General features: G+C 38.8%; 1 protein-coding gene across 2 annotated transcripts in view; it reads left to right on the forward strand.

Moving 5' to 3' along the window:
* Window positions 1-19,006, forward strand: part of furinb (furin (paired basic amino acid cleaving enzyme) b) — a 44,062-nt gene that overhangs the window by 15,329 nt on the left and 9,727 nt on the right. For both annotated transcript variants that reach the window (XM_049722531.2, XM_049722532.2), the window contains 7 exons: window positions 2,092-2,190; window positions 5,352-5,447; window positions 5,821-5,949; window positions 6,035-6,111; window positions 11,862-11,950; window positions 14,228-14,400; window positions 17,842-18,054. In XM_049722531.2, the coding sequence (XP_049578488.1) occupies window positions 2,092-2,190; window positions 5,352-5,447; window positions 5,821-5,949; window positions 6,035-6,111; window positions 11,862-11,950; window positions 14,228-14,400; window positions 17,842-18,054 (876 nt within the window). The remainder of the gene's footprint in view (window positions 1-2,091; window positions 2,191-5,351; window positions 5,448-5,820; window positions 5,950-6,034; window positions 6,112-11,861; window positions 11,951-14,227; window positions 14,401-17,841; window positions 18,055-19,006) is intronic.

Raw genomic sequence — 19,006 nt, forward strand, 5'->3', positions numbered from 1 at the left:
AGGCAAAGCATCGACTTGACCACTGCCCAATGATGGTTATAGCTTGTTCGATTGCTCTTTAGCCATCACATTCTAGTCGTCTTGAGTATAGAAAAAGAACTGGTTGTTCAATCCCTACCTCTTAATGAAATTTTCCATGAAAATGTTTAAATAGAAAAAATCCAATGAGCCTTCAAAGTCTATTGCTGGTGGATTCTGGTGGGACTTATGGGCTTTTCTGGACATAGAAACAGTTTAGCTGGGGATCTATTTACTAAGGATTCAAAGCACATTTGTTTGTACTATACCTTGAGGCATGAAGGTGTAGACAGGGTGGAAAGAGAGTGAAATAATTTAAGTGAGAACCCTGAGCTTGAAAAATATTAACTTCCGAAACTGTTCAGTGAGTAGTTTAGAGTGCAGTTAGCATCTAATGCAAACTCATTATTTATTAGGAACCATAGAGTCTTGGTTTAATCTATAAATACCTTGGCACTACAAGTATTAGAAACAGATTTATTCCACAGAAGCACCGCCTTAGTGCAGCACAAGTCAGTCTGCTGCCTTGTCGCGATTAACGGTGATGTTGATCCCATTAATTTCATGGGTCACACCTATGCCTTGCATTATTCATTAGGTGATTTCCTTTTATGTCTTTTTTCATTATTTTAAGACTCAAGGAGGTAGCCCATGTAAATTTTTAACCAACTAGTGAGGGCTTTTATTTCAGCCTTGGACTTTGTAAAAAGAGAGTTTTTCAAAACTGTCCAAAGTGTTTGTAATGATAGCTTTAGGCAAACATTGATAGAGTACTGTGAAAGATAAAGCTCAGTTTGCTCTATATATGTATATGTAGCCTACAGTATGTTGTGCTGGTGATGTTGTGTATTATATAAAGGTACGTTTGACAAGCTGTGGTTTGAATCTATCATCTCCATTTACAATTGTTGCATGAACACACTAAACTTCATCACATTGTCATGCAGCTGTTGTCATTCAAATTTGTTTGGTGTAAGTTTCATTTACACATTAAAACAGAGTGTATTTCGATAGACACCATTGGTGACAAGTTGCTGGATTTAAATTCATTACAATTGTTTGAATCAGCAATGTGCATTTTATGTTGGCATTTTAGTTTGCATCATTAGAGCTTTTTCACACAGCTTTCTTTTTGGAAATGGTGCAATTCAATGGGCCTGCCATGTAGATTTGTATGCACTTCGAAAGAAAATTATGACTTGTTACATTGCAAAGTAATAAGGGTGATTTACTCTCCTCGGATTTGTTGTCCCGTCGTAATTTTTAAATTCAAATGAAACTGGACAGCTGGCAATTTTCTAAATCCTTTCAGACGAGGCTTCATGCCTCCAGTCTGGTCAGTCAGCCGGCAGCCCCAAGAGGGCTTCCATCCTGTTGTCTTCTCTCTCTCTTCTTTCTCTTCAAACACATCCATTCTTCTTGGTGTGCTTGTCAAATCTTGCATCTCCCTCCACTCTTCCCTTCCTTCTTCTTTGCCTTTCTGCTTCTCCTTTTCTGCTTCACGAGGCAGGGAAGGTGAGTCACTCCCCAGTGGCACCTCAGTACATATTGCAATATTTCCTCAATGAAGACTTTCCTTTACTTTTCCTTTGTTGTTGTTAAATTTTTGTGCATTAATGCACACAATTTTTTTTCATGTATGTATGTATGGATGGATGTATGGATGGATGTATGGATGGATGGATGGATGGATGGATGGATGGATGGATGGATGGATGGATGGATGGATGGATGGATGGATGGATGGATGGATGGATGGATGGATGGATGGATGGATGGATGGATGGATGGATGGATGGATGGATGGATGGATGGATGGATGGATGTTGCTTGGCTGCCAGTCCGACCACCACCAAACATTTGTACCAAGGCATACATCAGTGCGAGTGACAAAATGTAATGTTATAAACTTGTGTTACTTCTTTGCTACGATACTCGCTGATGGACGCTAAATGCTCTGTTCTTCTTTAGCAGACATATTTTGCCTTCTTTCTATCCCTACACAGTTACCAATTAGCAACCTTTAAACAAACTGTAAACATATTTACTGTTGACATTTCTGTATTTCTGTAGGTTTTTGGAGATTATTATCACTTCAGACATCACGCTGTAGAGAAGCGAGCTTTTTCTAGACACACGGGGCTGCACATCAGACTGCAACAAGATGCACAAGTAAGACTTTTTCATTCAATCACAGCTAATTACTGAGGCCTAAAATCAATTAGCATGTGAATCATTAGAAGAAACTGATGTTGATGTGAAGGACAGCTCATTTTAATCTGTTTTGGCAAGTCCCACTAATGCTTCTATCCTCTCCTCATTTTGAAAGGAATTTTTCATATGATTGTTATCCAAATGGGCTTAGTGTAACATTTTAACATGGGAAATCTTCACCAAAATTAAAAATTAAATGTAGCATTAGCCACAAGAAGGGAAAGTGATTTCCAGAATATTCTGCATTTCAGTTGTATGAAAGCTAGCACTAAAATCATTGAGAATGTTTGATGAATGCCTCGACTAGATTCACTTCTATTTCAAGACTTGGCCGGTACGTTTGACTAAAGACAACCATGCAACTTACAATATGTTTGATTTGTTTTTCATCTAAAACCATCAAACAGCCAAGGCTGTAAAAAAATGTAATTACTTTAATATTGAGCACGAGCTGAAAAGCCATACTCTCGGACAATGTCTCTGTCTCCTGACTCAGCAACAACAATCCGGGCTTCGGTGTAAATGCAGCTGACTTAGATGAATTTTGCTTGTAACTGCAACGCTCTAAGAAACTTTGTTGTGGCATCCGTGCTCATATCGAACGACCCCGAAAACTTAATTAGTAGTAATGATTGACAGCACTGAGAACACACTGGCTCAGAGGCCTAGAAAATGCAAAAGCGCATCAATGATAGAGAACAAGTTAGCATAACATGTATTTTTACTCTTGACGTTTTACATTATGCTGACGGTCAAATGTTCTGAATTTGAATGGGTGAAGCCTTTCTGTGTGGAGCTTGCATTGTTTTTTTCTCCTGGTACTCTGACCTTCTCCCACATTCTAAATACATGTATATTAGGTTAAAAAATCCATGTTCTCATGACAGTCCATTTATCACTAACAAGCTCAGCATATGGAGTTTTTGCTAACAATTTTTGTTATATAATTTTTTTTATAAAACCATGTTCCACCACTAATTTGATAAGGGTTGAAAAAAAAGAAAAAGCAATCATTTTTTTACCCTTTCTTTGATTAAAATGGTATGAACATAGTGCCGTGCTGCCGGGTATTCACTGTGTTGCCAGGCAGCCACTGTCATGGATTTTTTTCTTACAGAGTCTTTTAAGCAGTCAGCCAATAAAGCCAAGCTCGGCAGTGTACCAATGTCTTTGTTTACTCGCTGTTGGCCTCTCACACCGGTCTTAAGGCTTAATTTTGATTTTTGGTTGGAATCCGATTTTTGGATGTGTGTGTTAGCGTTCACATTCCAAACTAGATGTGACCTCACTTCGTCTGATGTATGAACATATGCATCTCCAAAGTGACCCGCATGTACAGCAGAAAGAGATGTCACTCACAATGTAATGTTTGCAAAAGTAAATGTGCTCAAAGGCCAATGGCCCTGTCCAAATTCTCGCACTACACCCTACAGTGTTGAGTAAAGTGAACACCTAGGGGAAATACACAAAATGTTTGAGTGCGCAGGCTGCAAGTGAACAAAACCTGCAGAATTTGGACATTTACGTTATCGACTTGATGCCATATTGGATCTGCGTCAAACATGGTGACAACCGGTATTTCCTTGTTTGTCACTTTTGCCATTTTAAATTATTTAAACACTTTAGTAAAGCTCAGTAAAAACTCGGGCTGCCAGTCCCTCCAAAGAAATCCCCAAAACCTTTAGTTTTTCTTTTTTAACTTTGAGGTTCTACAACAAAAACAAAAAAAGACCCAAGATGTCCTTACAAATGCTTGAATTAATTTTTATACCAGCCACAGCAAGCAGCTGATGTCAATCAAATATTTTCAATGAAATTCCATCTGACAAAAATATTAAAAGACAGAACATGTGCGCTTTTGTTTGCGTTTAATTTTGCCAACACAACTTTACAATGTGCCCTGTGGTAGCTGGTGCCAAGATATCCGTTACGCGTAAATAAGGAAATTAAATATTGATTTGTCACTGAAACAACATTGATGCCCTCGTTCTTTCAGCCAAGTTTGAGTTGTATCACCACTACTGTATGATTGTATCACCACCGCTGATGTATTGAAAGCATTTCCATCTATGCAGCTCATTGTGTAGGACAAGGTTACCATGAAACAAGAAATCAAAGAATTAAAGAATTAAATGAAAGAATATTACCACGACACAAAGAGAGTCAGTAGAGAGAAGAAACTGTGTGAAGAAAATTCATTTCCCCTTTCAAAATCTAACGTCTGGATTTATAACATTTACAAGTACCTGTACAGCCAATTGTCACACACTTGGTTGCTGTCATCCCCAAAATTATCAGCTTGATCGTTTTCTTTTCTGAATCACAGTAATATGCTTTTTGCCTCTACCACTAACACGTTGCATCCCATCCCTACTATCTTCATTTCGCTTTCACAGTGCTCTTTAAAAAACCATCAAAGTGGTTCAACCGAAAGCGCAAAACTCTCTTTTAAAAATGCAAACCAAGCTGTCTGGATTTTTGAGTGCAAAATAATTACCATAAGAACAACGAGGCACATCTCCTGTCCTCCTCGCCTACAATTTTGCCTTATACAAGCAGCTCGGTTTTCCCAGGAGAACTTGCTGCTTGTCTGAAGCGCTACTTATACTTAGAATGACAGGAGGGATTGCAAATGTAGTCTGTATGAAAGAGTTCAACATTTATCACTTGGCTTCCATATCCACAGTAAGTCTTTGGAGCCCTTTTTACAGCTTTTGCCTACTGTCCAAGCATTCGGTTAGGTCAGTGGTCTCAAACTCAACTTGTTCGCATCAAGTATTCCACAAAATAATAGATATCAAGTAGGGGGCCGCAAAATATCATCCAGCAGGCTGCAAATGGCCCCCGGGCTTTAAGTTTGAAATCCCTGCTTAGACTTGGGGTAGAAAAAAAAGTCAAACACCTGCTACTTGGATTGTAATAAAAGATTGCAATCTTATTAAGTCACACGAAACATGCTCACCAACAGTGTGCGAAATCTGTCTCTTGTTACTTGTCGCTAGGCTCTTTGCACATAACTAGAGCTAAAGTTTGGTGGCTTTTGCAATATCCTATGATATTAAAGTCCAACAATGCCAAAATAATGAGTGTCTGTGCTTGTGTATGTTTGCACACCTCAGGTTCTATGGGCAGAGCAGCAAGTGGTGAAAAGGAGGAAGAGGAGGGAAGTCTTTGAGGAACCAACCGACCCTGATTTTTCCAAGCAGTGGTACCTGGTGTGTAATGATCTCTAATTTGTCTTCAGATTTGTTTTTCTACACTATTATTCTACACTATTATTCTGAATTCTATTATTTCTATTATTATTATTATTATAAAATTATAACCTAAGTAAACATAAATGCAGTTTTTAAATGATTTGATTTATTCAAGGTAAACTATTCATAGCTACCCTGTGTGAAAAGGTGATTTACTTGCTCCCTTGTAAAACCATGAATCATGAAATACTTTTTAAGACCACTGGGAATACATGTAAATCGACAATCAAAAATCTAAACTGCATTTTAGTTTACCAGAGGGGTACGGCTTGTTGAGAAGATTCCTGTGTCTCACATGATGTTGACCTGTCTAATAATCATATGTCTTCAGTCCACTCTGACTCATCAAGACTTAAATACCAAAGTAGCTTGGGCTCAGGGCTACACTGGAAAAGGTATTGTGGTGACTATCCTGGATGACGGCATTGAAAAAGACCACCCAGATCTCATCAACAATTATGTTAGTGAACTTATTAAGACTTTGCATTATTAAGAACCTCCTTGAAACATGCTGAGAGATATAACCTTGGTTCCTGGTCTTTTAGGATCCGGAGGCCAGTTATGATGTCAATGATGGAGATGCTGACCCACAACCAAGATACACTCAGCGTAATGAGAACAGGTAAGGTATGCAGAATTCATCAATTTGGCAAGGTATTGCTTTTAACTACCCCTAAATGAGGAAAGCAAACAAGTGCATTCAAAAAGGCTAAGAAATAGCACGATTTAGCTTTATAATAGTATGTATGCACTTCACTACAATCAAGTTTGAAGGTGCTGCTTGGCCTATACTCAAGTCTAGAAAATACCAATTTCCTTGGCTTCCACACAAAAGCCTCACAGCCATTTTGGTGCTGATTTGTTCGAAACTTTTCACCTGCCTTAGGTTGCCTCTCAAGCCTTTGATTACATTCATAAATATTTACCATGCTTGAATGTTGAGCATAAAGTTCCAGCAAGGAATAAAGCCTAAATCTCAATCTCACTCTTTCTTGTAATGTAGTTTTGCGATGCCTCAGTCCGAGTGTGATTCACACACTGATGTTGCATCTGCTTCATCCTAAAGGTGGAGGTCGAGATTCTGTGCAGGCCCCCACCAGACCCTGCTTTATGTATTGGTGCAATGTCATGTCGAAAGTGGAAAGTTACGAGAGTGGAATCTGGTGGTGTGACGAATGCTTCGGCGTATTCAGTATGAATTAGAGCCCGACATCGGTGCCTGATCTCATAAATGCAATTCTGGGAGAATGGACACGATGCACTGCTAAACCTTTTAGATAGCCCTCCCAGAAGAGGTGAAGCTGTTATAGCTGCAAAAGGTGGACCAACATCACAATGAACGGTTCAATACGAACCCTTTGGATTAAGATGGGATGTCACTTAAGGTCGTTTGTGTGTCAAGGCAGTTGAGTGAACACTTTTGGCAATACAGTGTACTTTGCAGCTTGCCTGTCTGCCACAGATTAGATTATCATCAATCAAGCAAAATTACACCAGTTTTTTTTTTTATTTTCAAAATTTTCCTTTTGATGAAGAACACACAATTTCTTAACACAAAAATAAATACTAGAATAATGAAAAATAAACAAATAGGATTTTAGAAAAATGTGTGTTAATTTTTCAACACTTTTCAACGCGTGTGGGTGTGCCCATGGCAACAAGTGGGCCGTAGTCTAAACCCCATGGCGTACATGAAAGGCTACATGTCTTTTCAAATCTTGTTCTAAATCTGCCTGTTTTCTTCAAAGGCTGCAGCTTTCTTTGCTACTGTGTATTTTCCCTTTCAGGCAATATGGAGCCGAACCATCACCATTGAAAAGATGCACATGCACCCTTTTAAAATCAGACCCTTTCACTCACATAGTACTCTATTACCGAGTCAGTTAAAGTGCATTCACTATGTGTTACTAATGAGATAAATAAAATAAATAAAGTCTGCAGTGATTTAGAGTAACACTGAACATATAGTACAGCATGTGAGTAATTTCAACATCTCCCTTGCAATCAAATTTTATGAGATAATTCATAGGCAAGAGGGACTAAGGAGGGTTTTCAGGCTGCCACTTTGATTAAAACGCTGACACAAAGGTTGTTTCCCTTGTTTATAATTATCATGTCAGGCTCTGTGCTTCATGAGTTGGCAGTTTTGACAGATATTAGTGGAATGGAGACAGGATACACTGAAGGCTGGGTTCTTGTTAGTCCTCGCTGATCACGGCAAGGCTCTCAATCATAACAATGCTCGTTTTTTTTTTTTTTTTTCCATTGTCCCTGTAATGTCGGTGTGATGTTGATATTGAGAGGCAGAGCGCGCATTAGAAATAGCAATGAATTTATGTGTCTGGTTTGATCAAACCTAAACCAATGAAGCCCTGAATTGAACCAAAAAAATTATTTGGCATGCTAGAGAATGTAACTTTGTGGTTGGAACTGTTTCTCACCATATCCTTATCTCCAATCTATTCTTTTGGACAGAGCTGTCTTACACTGCAACTGAGCAAAAAAACAGCAAAAACTATTGGGTTGCACCATTGACTTGACACCCCATAGAAACAAATTGAAATCAAGAGTGATGCCAAGAGACACATCCCTGCAATTAAGCCAAGCATGGCCATGCTGAGAGGCACATTTGGTTATGCTTTCTCGCTTCCTACTCACAGTCAAAACCCAACACAAGCAAGGGTATACTTGTGGCTGTGCTGCTCCACCAGCATTTGAATGCTCCCGTTACACAGTAAATGGTATCATTTCAGCTTCACCCACTGGAACTAATCGGTTCTCGGTATAAAACATTTGAAGAAACAGATTTGAATATAATGGCTTGCAAGAAAAACATTGCTGAAAAGTTGATAGGTTGAATTGATTTTTTTTTTTTTTTTGCAATGTGATGCATCAAATTCAAAATACTATTTGCAAAAAAAAAAAATTGGTCTTTAATTATTTCAATTGAATACAAGTTGAAACAGATTTGCAAAGTTGTTTATTTTATTTTTTAATTTACATTCTACAGAACCTTCCCTCGGCGGCTCGGTGGCACAGTGGGTAGCACGTCCGCCTCACAGTTAGGAGGTTGCGGGTTCGATTCCACCTCCGGCCCTCCCTGTGTGGAGTTTGCATGTTCTCCCCGGGCCCGCGTGGGTTTTCTCCGGGTGCTCCGGTTTCCTCCCACATTCCAAAAACATGCTTGGTAGGCCGATTGAAGACTCCAAATTGTCCCTAGGTGTGAGTGTGAGTGTGAATGGTTGTCTGTCTCTGTGTGCCCTGCGATTGGCTGGCAACCGGTTCAGGGTGTCCCCCGCCTACTGCCCGATGACGGCTGGGATAGGCTCCAGCACGCCCGCGACCCCCGTGGGGACTAAGCGGTTCAGAAAATGGATGGATGGATGGATGGATGGAGAACGTTCCCTCTTCACTGAAATTGATGGTAGGGTGATATAACATTTACATTGGATGATATGCTGTACTTGGATTCTTTTTTTTAAATAAGCACTTTAGTCATTGAATTGTGTACTTGTTTTCAGATCACTACTGTGAGAGATAATCTGAGTAACAAAAATGCATCAACTGAATTAGTCCTATAAAAAAAGTTGAACTAAAATGAACTGTTTTTACTGCTTAATGTTCCACTATGGTGTCTGAAGAGGAAACTTTCTCTTTGCTCATGCTGTTACCTGCATAATGAGTCTCAATTTGCCCCTTGATTACGTACAGTATGTAGTTAATGAAGGAAGCGTCAAGTCACCGTTAACTGCTTTTCATTAATATAGTATTATAAGAGCAGTCAACTGGAAATAAAAACTCCAGACAGTAATTGCAGCATTTAATTACACGCACAAGTTATGTTTAACATCCTCCAATATATTTTATATATATATATATATATATATATATATATATATATATATATATATATATATATATATATATATATATATATATATATATATATATATATATATATATATATATATATGCTTTAGGTAATTCTGATGGGTGTCAGCATGGAAAATTTGGGAGAGCAAAATGAAGTTTAAAATAATGGAATTGGAAGTAAGGGAAAGAGGCAAACAAAAGGAAATGTTTCTGATCTGATTTATTGAGGGATGCTAGCAACATTATAAAAGGTATGGTTTGATTGATTTAACTCGAACAGAGTACATGTGTCCAACTTGTGTAATATTTCATTTAAAACTTGGGACAACTCACCCAGAAAATGGTTCTAGGACAGGCCAGTACCACTTTTCTCAGTGCATTGAAATGACCCAGAAATGAAAAAGTCTGGAGTTAAAAGGATTTTTATTGTATATGATATGGCATGACTCGACTGTGACCGCCTCCAAAAAAGCCCTTAGGATGATCAGAATCTCCAAAATTGAATTGCTGAATAAGCAATATGTGATCATTTTTGTTTCTGGCATTTTATTTTATTTTTATTTTTTTCAAAAGCAGAAAAGTTCAATTCTTCCTGCGCAAACATCGAGTAAATCAGGCCCTGGGTGAGTTGGAAATGTGATGGAGTGGAAATAACATGATGGTGATACATCACTCTGTTCCAGAGCTTAATCAGGCGTTGCTGTGCTCTGACCCTGTGAAGTGACTTTGGATCAAAAAGGGTTTTGTTTTGTTCTTTGCTCTGCCATAAGCAGCACTGTGGCTGTAATTAGCTTCGTTTTGATACTGGTCAGATAGTACGTCCCAGAGACAGCAAGCCTTCTCTATCACATATTAAAACATTTTAATGAGGTAAGAGGACTGAATTTTAAAACGAGAGACATTTGTTCATCTGTATTTTATAGCTGAAAGTGTCAGCCAGTAATGTTAGGTATAGACGATAGATGCAAGGGAATTATTGTGTGTACGGCATCATCACGGTCAATGTGCCAAGGTGTCTTTATTATATCTTACAGACTTTATTAGCATGTATAACTGGTAGGGGAGTATACATTTGTGATAGGTTGCTGCATTTTTCATCATTGATTATGTGCCCTCTAAAACTCAGCACTCGCATTAATAAATTACTAGATGAATGATTAATCTGCATTGATCAAATAGATTAGTTCAGAGGTGTGGCTGTCAAGGTAAAGAGTTGGGTCTATGTCTGTCAGTGTCACCGCTCACTTCAGATTTGACCTCAATGTGCTGCCATTTCAATTTAATCTGCCCTCGGCCTTCAGAATTTACTGTGAAACCTCTATTTACTAATTTAATTTGTTCCGTGATCATGTTCGTAGGTCAAAAAGTTCTTAAATATTAAATGGAGTAAAAGCCATTTTTTCCATAAGAATTAATGTCAAATGTAACATTCATGTTTAAGTGCTTTACCTTGAAAGAAGCTACGACTTGCTATAGGAGTAGACGCTTGAGAGACAGGGGGTGGGATGGGGGGTAGACATGTACCATATGCTTAATTTCTACGTTCCTCTTCTGACTACCCTCGCCGCTTTTTGCACTAGCCCTCTTAGGAGTCATGATTGACTACAAAGATTCCAGATAAACTACCGATGAACTTGTCAACATGCTAACATGCACATAGAAACACAGGAAGTGACCAAGCGAAGGGTAAAGACAATATGAAAATGGGTATATACACACACACACACGTCACAATCTCACCAGACATACGCTGAGAGAGTCGCTCACGGGTTCAAAAGTCGATTTTGGTTGGTGAGAAGAGGCAAAAAATTCTCGAGGCTCCGATTCGTATCTCAAAATGTTCATAAGTATGTAAACGTTTGTTAGTAGAGGTTTCATTTTATTGAGAAATGGGACGGTTTCTTTAAACAGTCAGATTTCAAGTTTGCCCCAGAGCTGGCCTACAGTAACGTCAGCTTTTTTTTCATCCTCTAATGTTTTGTTACAGCAAACCAAGTTTGATTAGAAAAGAATGTCTGCAGTGAGCTTCACACTTTAATACATTTATTAATCAGCATCTCTGAGGACTAAGATGTATTATGTGTTTTTTGCGATCTCATTTTATGCTGCACACGACTTAAGTCTGCAAATCAATAGAGAACAGTGGAAATGTTGGACTGCAGCCCTGTCACCTGCAGCACAAAAGCCCATGGCACAGCAAGCAACGTGGTTGCGAGCAAAGAAAATACAGTAGAGTCTGCAACTCAGACACGCACTGAGGCAGTTGGCCCTGAAGTATATATCATCTCTCTGCAAAGAGGAAACTGCAACACCTAGTTTTCTTATTGATAAATAACATTATGGGGGCACTAACTATGCTGGTACCCTGCAAATGATCTCAATTCTGGGCTAACAGACTTAAATTGTTCAGCACTCAATTGTAAATTTTATGTTGGTGTCAGATAATGGATGACTGGATGAATTGTCTTTCATAGACCTTCATTTCTGCTTTCTTCAAAGACATGGAACTCGATGTGCAGGAGAGGTGGCAGCTGCAGCTAACAATGGTGTGTGTGGCGTGGGTGTGGCCTATAATGCAAAGATTGGAGGTGAGTGCACCGTATTAATGAGGATATATAAATATTTTTTATTTATCTTGTTTTCTTTTAAATGTGCTCACACAAAGTCTGAAAAAAAAAGATAATAAACACAAGAATTATCAGACTGATTATACTGTGATTGTGCGTGGACTTACGATATTCTTATTGTGTCTTATTGTATTACATATGCTTTATACTTTTAATTAGGAACTAGATATATTAGGGATGGATAGATAGATAGATAGATAGATAGATAGATAGATAGATAGATAGATAGATAGATAGATAGATAGATAGATAGATAGATAGATAGATAGATAGATAGATAGATAGATAGATAGATAGATAGATAGATAGATAGATAGATAGATAGATAGATAGATAGATAGATAGATAGATAGATAGATAGATAGATAGATAGATAGATAGAATACAAGAGTTGTTTTACTTTAAAGTTTGATGGCTTTCCATTTAACTGAACTGTTTGTTTCTAAACATTTATCCAAGTACAGTTTGTATTTTACATTGTGCATTTTATTTGACTTATTTACTTATATACTTATTACTTTATTTCTTTTTTTTTTTATTTATTGTATTTATTATTTATTATTACACTTACGACGCTCACTATGCCCACTATGCTACTGTATTATAATGTACTGTTTTCACTGTCTTTGTTGTTGTACCTTTATATGTAAAGGGCTTTCTTACACTTGCAGCTGTTGTGAAATGCACTAGATAAAAATGCTTTCACCATCATGTACCCACATTCCAAAAACATGCAAGTTGGGTAAATACAAGATGCTAAATTTCCCAAAGGTATGAACATGAGTGTGAGTGGTTGTCAGTCTCCCTTGCAATTGTCTGGAAACCAATTCAGATTGTAACCTGCCTCCAACCAAGGTCAGGACAAGCAGTAAAAAAATGGATGCATGAAAAGATGAGTATTGCACAGAGTAGTTATAAAAAATACATTATATAAAAGTTCTGATGATTTGACCTTGGAAGCATATTTTTCCAGAACATTTTGGTTGAGCTCCAATTTCAATTTTGTGGTGCTTGACTTTGGAATTGTATCCAAAATGGTTTATTCATTTTTTTCAGATGCTTCTGATAAAGTCTCGCAATGAACTGGAGGAAAAATGTTGTAGGTTTTGGCATCAGATGATCTGTTAAATTGCATGATGATAAAAGCCAGCCTGATGGTGCATGCAGGCCCTGAGGAACTTGAATTAGCCCCATTCCAGATGTTCTTCATAACTCTCCTTCTTTGTCTTCATTAACATTTGTCTCTCGACTGAGCAACATATTGGCCGTGCTTTTCAATAATTAATCCTCTGTGAATTTGTTCACGTCCTTAGAGCTTGCTAAAGAGCGGCTGTGTTGCGTTGTTCTGTATGTTCCCGAGTACAAAGAACGACGCTTTATTGGTTTGTATCCTTGCTGAGTAATGATAAAGTGATAAGCGTTTAAACACTCCAGCTTACATTAGTTGGCTCAATTAACATTTGCTCATGCATCTCTCTTCCACGCACACTCATTCATTTGCGGTAGCACACTTCTTCCGACTTGGTCACACTTCTGAGTACTCACACCAGCGGTGTCGCTGAGCTGTAGGAAGTAAAAGAGAACTGTAACAACAGTGATTATGTCTACTGCTGCAACACAGTGTGTACATAATGATGACCGAGTAAACATCTTTTCTTTGTGTCACTATTTGCGATTTGGCATTCAAGCAAAATCTCCTCCTACAGCGATCCGACTTAATCTGTGTGCAGCCCTGCCGGAGAGACTCAGCGGGTTGTCCTGAATCGATTATTGAAGTCTTAATGTGGATGTCTGTCTTGTCTCAGGTCCGCGGGTGTAGTCCCAGTAATAGACTTCATTTGAAGGTGGTTCATTTCACACCTCTCCACTGCCATTAATGTCCATGGGACTGATCTGAGGCTGCTCACATCAAACGCCCAGGCAGTGGTGTGCTTAGGTGTGATTAAATATATCATTTTGGTTCTACCCTCTGGACACACCATTCTGTTGCAGGCTCTCTTATCTTATTTTTTAGATGGGTGTTCATCACATGTACAAGCTTTAAAAGAAATCTGTATTTTCCTTTTCTTCTCACCTGTTTGTTCCTGTTGTCACTGATGAGACGTTTCCTGTGCTTGTCTTCCATGTTTTTCCCCTTAGTTTTAAACATTCAAAGGCTGCAATTTATTCTGCTGTTCTCTTGCCTCCCGTATTTAACTGCTGACCTAACGTGAGCTGCTCTGTGTGTGCATTTAACAGGAGTCCGTATGTTGGATGGGGAGGTGACAGACGTGGTAGAGGCCCACTCTCTTGGTCTCAACCCCCAGCACATTCACATATACAGTGCCAGCTGGGGCCCAGAAGATGACGGCAAATCTCTGGACGGCCCTGCTAAGCTGGCCAAGGAGGCTTTCCAGCAGGGAATCACCAAGGTTGGTCAGACAACTTAACATTACATGTCATTACACCCTTAAAATTGTTGGGTTAAAAATAACCCAATTTGGGTTGAAAATTGGACCGAACCAGCAAGAATTTTACTCAATGTTTTGCCCCAAAAATCTCATTATTTTGTACAAAGCAACGCAAAGTGTTTATTTATTTATTTATTTATTTATTTATTTATTTATTTATTTATTTTGCAATACAACCTAAAGTTGGGTCAAAATGACACAACCTCCTGGGTCTGTCCAATTTTTAAACCAGCAGTTTTAAGGTTGCTGTTGATATTGCCGCGCGTCGCTTTTTTAAAAAAAAAATTGCTGCTAAAGGTGTCAAAAAAGTTTACACCCTTTAGAGTTAAACATTGGACCAACCCAGGAAGTTGGGTCAATTGACCCAACTCTGGTTTGTTTTTTTGCAAAACCCAATTTGTTGGGTTGTTTTGCCCAGAAAATGGTTGTTTTGTACAATTTCTTACATTACTGAAACTCTCCTACGCATGCCTCAGTCTGTAAAACGCCTATAGCTAATCCAAAATACAGAAGCCTAGACTAACCCCTGTTTTGGCCTCTCACCATTGGTTTCCAATAAGATTCAGAATAAACTACTAGATCCTCTTGATCGACATGACCTCCCCCCCAGCTACTGCATCTCTGAGTTCATCATTCCACTACACGACCTCTCTCTTCCACATATCTTGGCCTTTTATCTATCCCTCACACACACACACACACACACACACACACACACACACACACACACACACACACACGCACACGCACACGCACACGCACACCACATATCAAAAGCTGATCGCACATTTGCATTCCTAGTCCCAGCTCTGTGAAGGCATCTCCCACAATCTGTTAGATCTAATGAATCCTTAAAATATTTGAAGCAATGCCTCATTCATGTTGTAAAGCCTTTGCACAGAGCTCCCTTCATATTTTTGTATTCAGTTTTATTTGATTCTGTTTAATTTTTCTTAGTGTCATTACTGCATCTTTGTCTACATGTTTGTCTACTCCGATCTTTCTGTCTCAATTTTGCATTGTACGTGTCTGTGAAGCATTTGTAACTATGTTTTATGAAGCAATATTTTAACAAAGGCTTATTTAATTATATTCCATATCTAAGTTAGTATTATCTTATTAAAACAACACAATTGACTGCTTTACAAGACATTACATTCATATTGAACACAATTGAGGTTAGAATGGTGTTGCCCTCGACAACCATTTTCTCAGACGGCCCCTTTGAAAAATGACTTGCCCGTCCTGCATAATGCATCCATGTAATTAATACTTCAAGAAGAGGGTTCCAAATATGGTAGTGAACAAAACAGTTTTTTTTTTTTTGGGTCCCTCCGCTATTTTTGCAGTGAAAATGCAACAAAATTGCATACATGAATAGGCCCAAACTGTACTGCATGTGGTAGCTTTGTGTGAATATCTGCATATATCATACCATAAAAGCCATGTTCTTGTCTGTTTGAACTCGTGTGTGAATATCTAACCCTCATATGCGTGCGTGCGTGCATTGCCTGTGTTCACCAATATTTTGAAAGATTGCCTTTAAAACATACTATACCCAAAAAACTGCTCTGAGAGAGGCCAGCACCAGAACTTGAATGACCCAGAAGCAGATAGAATGAAAGTTGAAAGGAGTTTTGTCACAGAGGATATGGCATGACTCCTGACGAAGACTGGCTTTAGGTCAGCCCTTAGAAGCTCCAAAATTACATTGCTGAATAGACAATATGTCATGACATTTTTGGTGTTGTTTTTGGCATTTAAAAAAACAATAGCCCAAGCAGAAAAGTTCTCCCTGCCGGTTGTCATTTTGCCTGTGCTATGCTGGCACCGCTGCGTGTGCCGGTTTAGTTCCTGCCTTTCAGACACAGTATTCAAAGGCATTCAATCATTTCACCATTATAGTATTTGTCTATTTGAATATACTCCTTCCAGAACGCATGAAATGAACTGTATTGCAATATTGGTCATTTGGCAGACACAATCCTGGTTGCACCTACTACGAAGATCACCTTCCACATTTGTTTGCGTGGGCATTCAAGTTTGTTCCTGCATTTTCTCCACAAACCTTTAGTAAATCAAACCCTTTTGACTTCCACTCTACTTTAACTGTATAGTATATATATAAATGGTGTGTCTAATTAGCCAATTCTGTCTTTAGTGCTGGGTTTAAATTGGATTTTCTGGTAAATTGCCATCATACATGTGTAAATTTGCATCATGTTAAAATGAGTAGATAAGATGATCTTGAAAAGACCAACAAACATCGCTCAAACGAAAGGACATTTTCACAAAGGCTACTTTGAAGTTGTGGAGTGCTGACAGCAGATTCCCCCGTTCCCTTTTATTCCATTATGGCCAAGAAGGACAGAACTCGTCCATAGACCTGCAGCTATTACGAGCTGCAAAAAGCAGGCCATCAATGTATGAAAGGGCAGTATCACTCTGTGTGCCTTTGGTGGGAACATTTCAAAAATTCCATTCAGTCATCCTTCCATTATCTGTACCGCTTGTCCCCCGGGGGTCGCGGGCATGCTGGAGCCTATCTCAGCAATCATCGGGCAGTAAGCAGGGGACACCCGGAACTGGTTGCCAGCCAATCACAGAGTACACAAAGACGAACGAACAACCATTCACACACACACACACTCTCACCATGGGCAATTTGGGGTGCTCAATCAGCCTACCAAGCATTATTTTTGGGATGTGGGAGTTCTCGGGGAAAACCCACACGGGCACGGGGAGAACATGGAAACTCCACACAGGGAGGGCCGGAGATGAAATCTAACCCACAACCTTTGAACCATGAGGCAGACGTGCAAACCAGTGTGCCACCTCCATTCCAAAAATGTATTCTAAAAATGAAAAGTAACCAGTGCATGAAGGCAACCAAGATTTAGCTCTTGAAATGCTAGACATTCCAGTTATAAGTACCTTTAGATAAAGATGCATGATCAAATTCTTGGTGTGTGTGGAAATAAATGTCTTTTTTAACCTGACAGCGTATATAATTTGTTACTTTGGTCATATTCTTATTATGACAGATAAATCACCTCACGATTGTTAGGCTGCTTGTAAAGTGCAACACTTAATCAGATTGAATGGGTGATATACCGTTAGTGCTTTAGGAAATTGGAGCAAAACAGTCTCATCGGCACCTATCGCTTTGGCGTTCATCTGGCCTCTAAATATTCCGTTTGATATCTTTTCTTCCCTTTTATCTTCTGTTTTAACACAGTGCCTCACATGAAAAGACTAATGGTTGTACAGCTCACTTTCCAAAGACAACATGTAACTAACAAGGCATTTGAGCAGTGGGGCATAATCGGCTCTCTCGATGTCTCACATAATTACTGTTGTGCGGTCATTTGGAATAATGTGTTCATTCTTTCTTTACCTCAGGGACGTGGTGGACTGGGCTCCATTTTTGTGTGGGCTTCTGGAAACGGCGGCAGAGAGCAAGACAACTGCAACTGTGACGGCTACACTAACAGCATCTACACATTGTCCATCAGCAGCACCACACAATCTGGAAATGTGCCATGGTACAGCGAGCCTTGTTCGTCTACCCTCGCCACCACCTTCAGCTCCGGAGACCCTGGGGAAAAACAGATAGTAGGTGGACGCAAATACACAGTATACACTCGTGGAAAATCTGGGCTTTTGTGCTCGAAAGGAAACTGTCCAAATGTCAAAATGATGTATTGTGTTTCAAGACAAAATGTAAGCTTACATATTCAAAATCAAACCTTGTCTAACATTGACACGCATAAGGGAATCTCTCTGTTGTTAGGATAGGAGCTGACAATGACTGAGAAATAGCAACATGCCTCCTTGGCGCGACTTGTCAAAAACGCTTGCCTCGGGGACAAGGAACAGATAACTATCAATCCTCTCTAAGGATGCATGCTGCAGGCGGGCCAAAACAAATGTATAGGTGTCCTCCTTTGTTTCTTTTTGCATTGGTAGCATTGGCTTTTTCTTTGCCAGAACACATTTTTACTCTTCAAAAATGGCGATAAGAGTATCTTTAGCAATTTATTTTAACTGACATCCCTTCTTGTATCTCAGTATGTAATATCTTTCACACCCAGGATGAACAGAAATGTAGCTGTGAATATTGACAGATGGTTAGAAAACATGACTCGAGTGAGGATAAGCGGTAGGGAGAATAGATGCATGGATAGAAAATATGTTTGATTTATATAGTTTATAGTATAGTTTGATATATATATATATATATACATATATATATATATAGTATTTTTTTTAGTAGGAGAGATATTCGCCATTTGAAACAGTTCCTGGGTGTCTTAAGATGTCTGTGACATGCTTGTTAAAATATCCTATGGATCAAGAGCTACTGCTCAACTTTCTTAAGCCATCTATACTACATTAATTCGTAATTTTGGGTAAAATCATATAATGTATAATTTGACAATGGAATAAGCCTTCAACAAGGTTTTTTGCCCCTATTTTAAACTTTTCGGTTAGTAAAAACAAGTGGACGTCTTTGAAAACGCTGTCGCTGCTTTTGTAAAACCGAATAGCCGAACCTTTTACAAAC

This window comes from Syngnathus scovelli, chromosome 6 (genome assembly GCF_024217435.2).
Source record: "Syngnathus scovelli strain Florida chromosome 6, RoL_Ssco_1.2, whole genome shotgun sequence".
NCBI classification, from domain to species: Eukaryota; Metazoa; Chordata; class Actinopteri; order Syngnathiformes; family Syngnathidae; genus Syngnathus; species Syngnathus scovelli.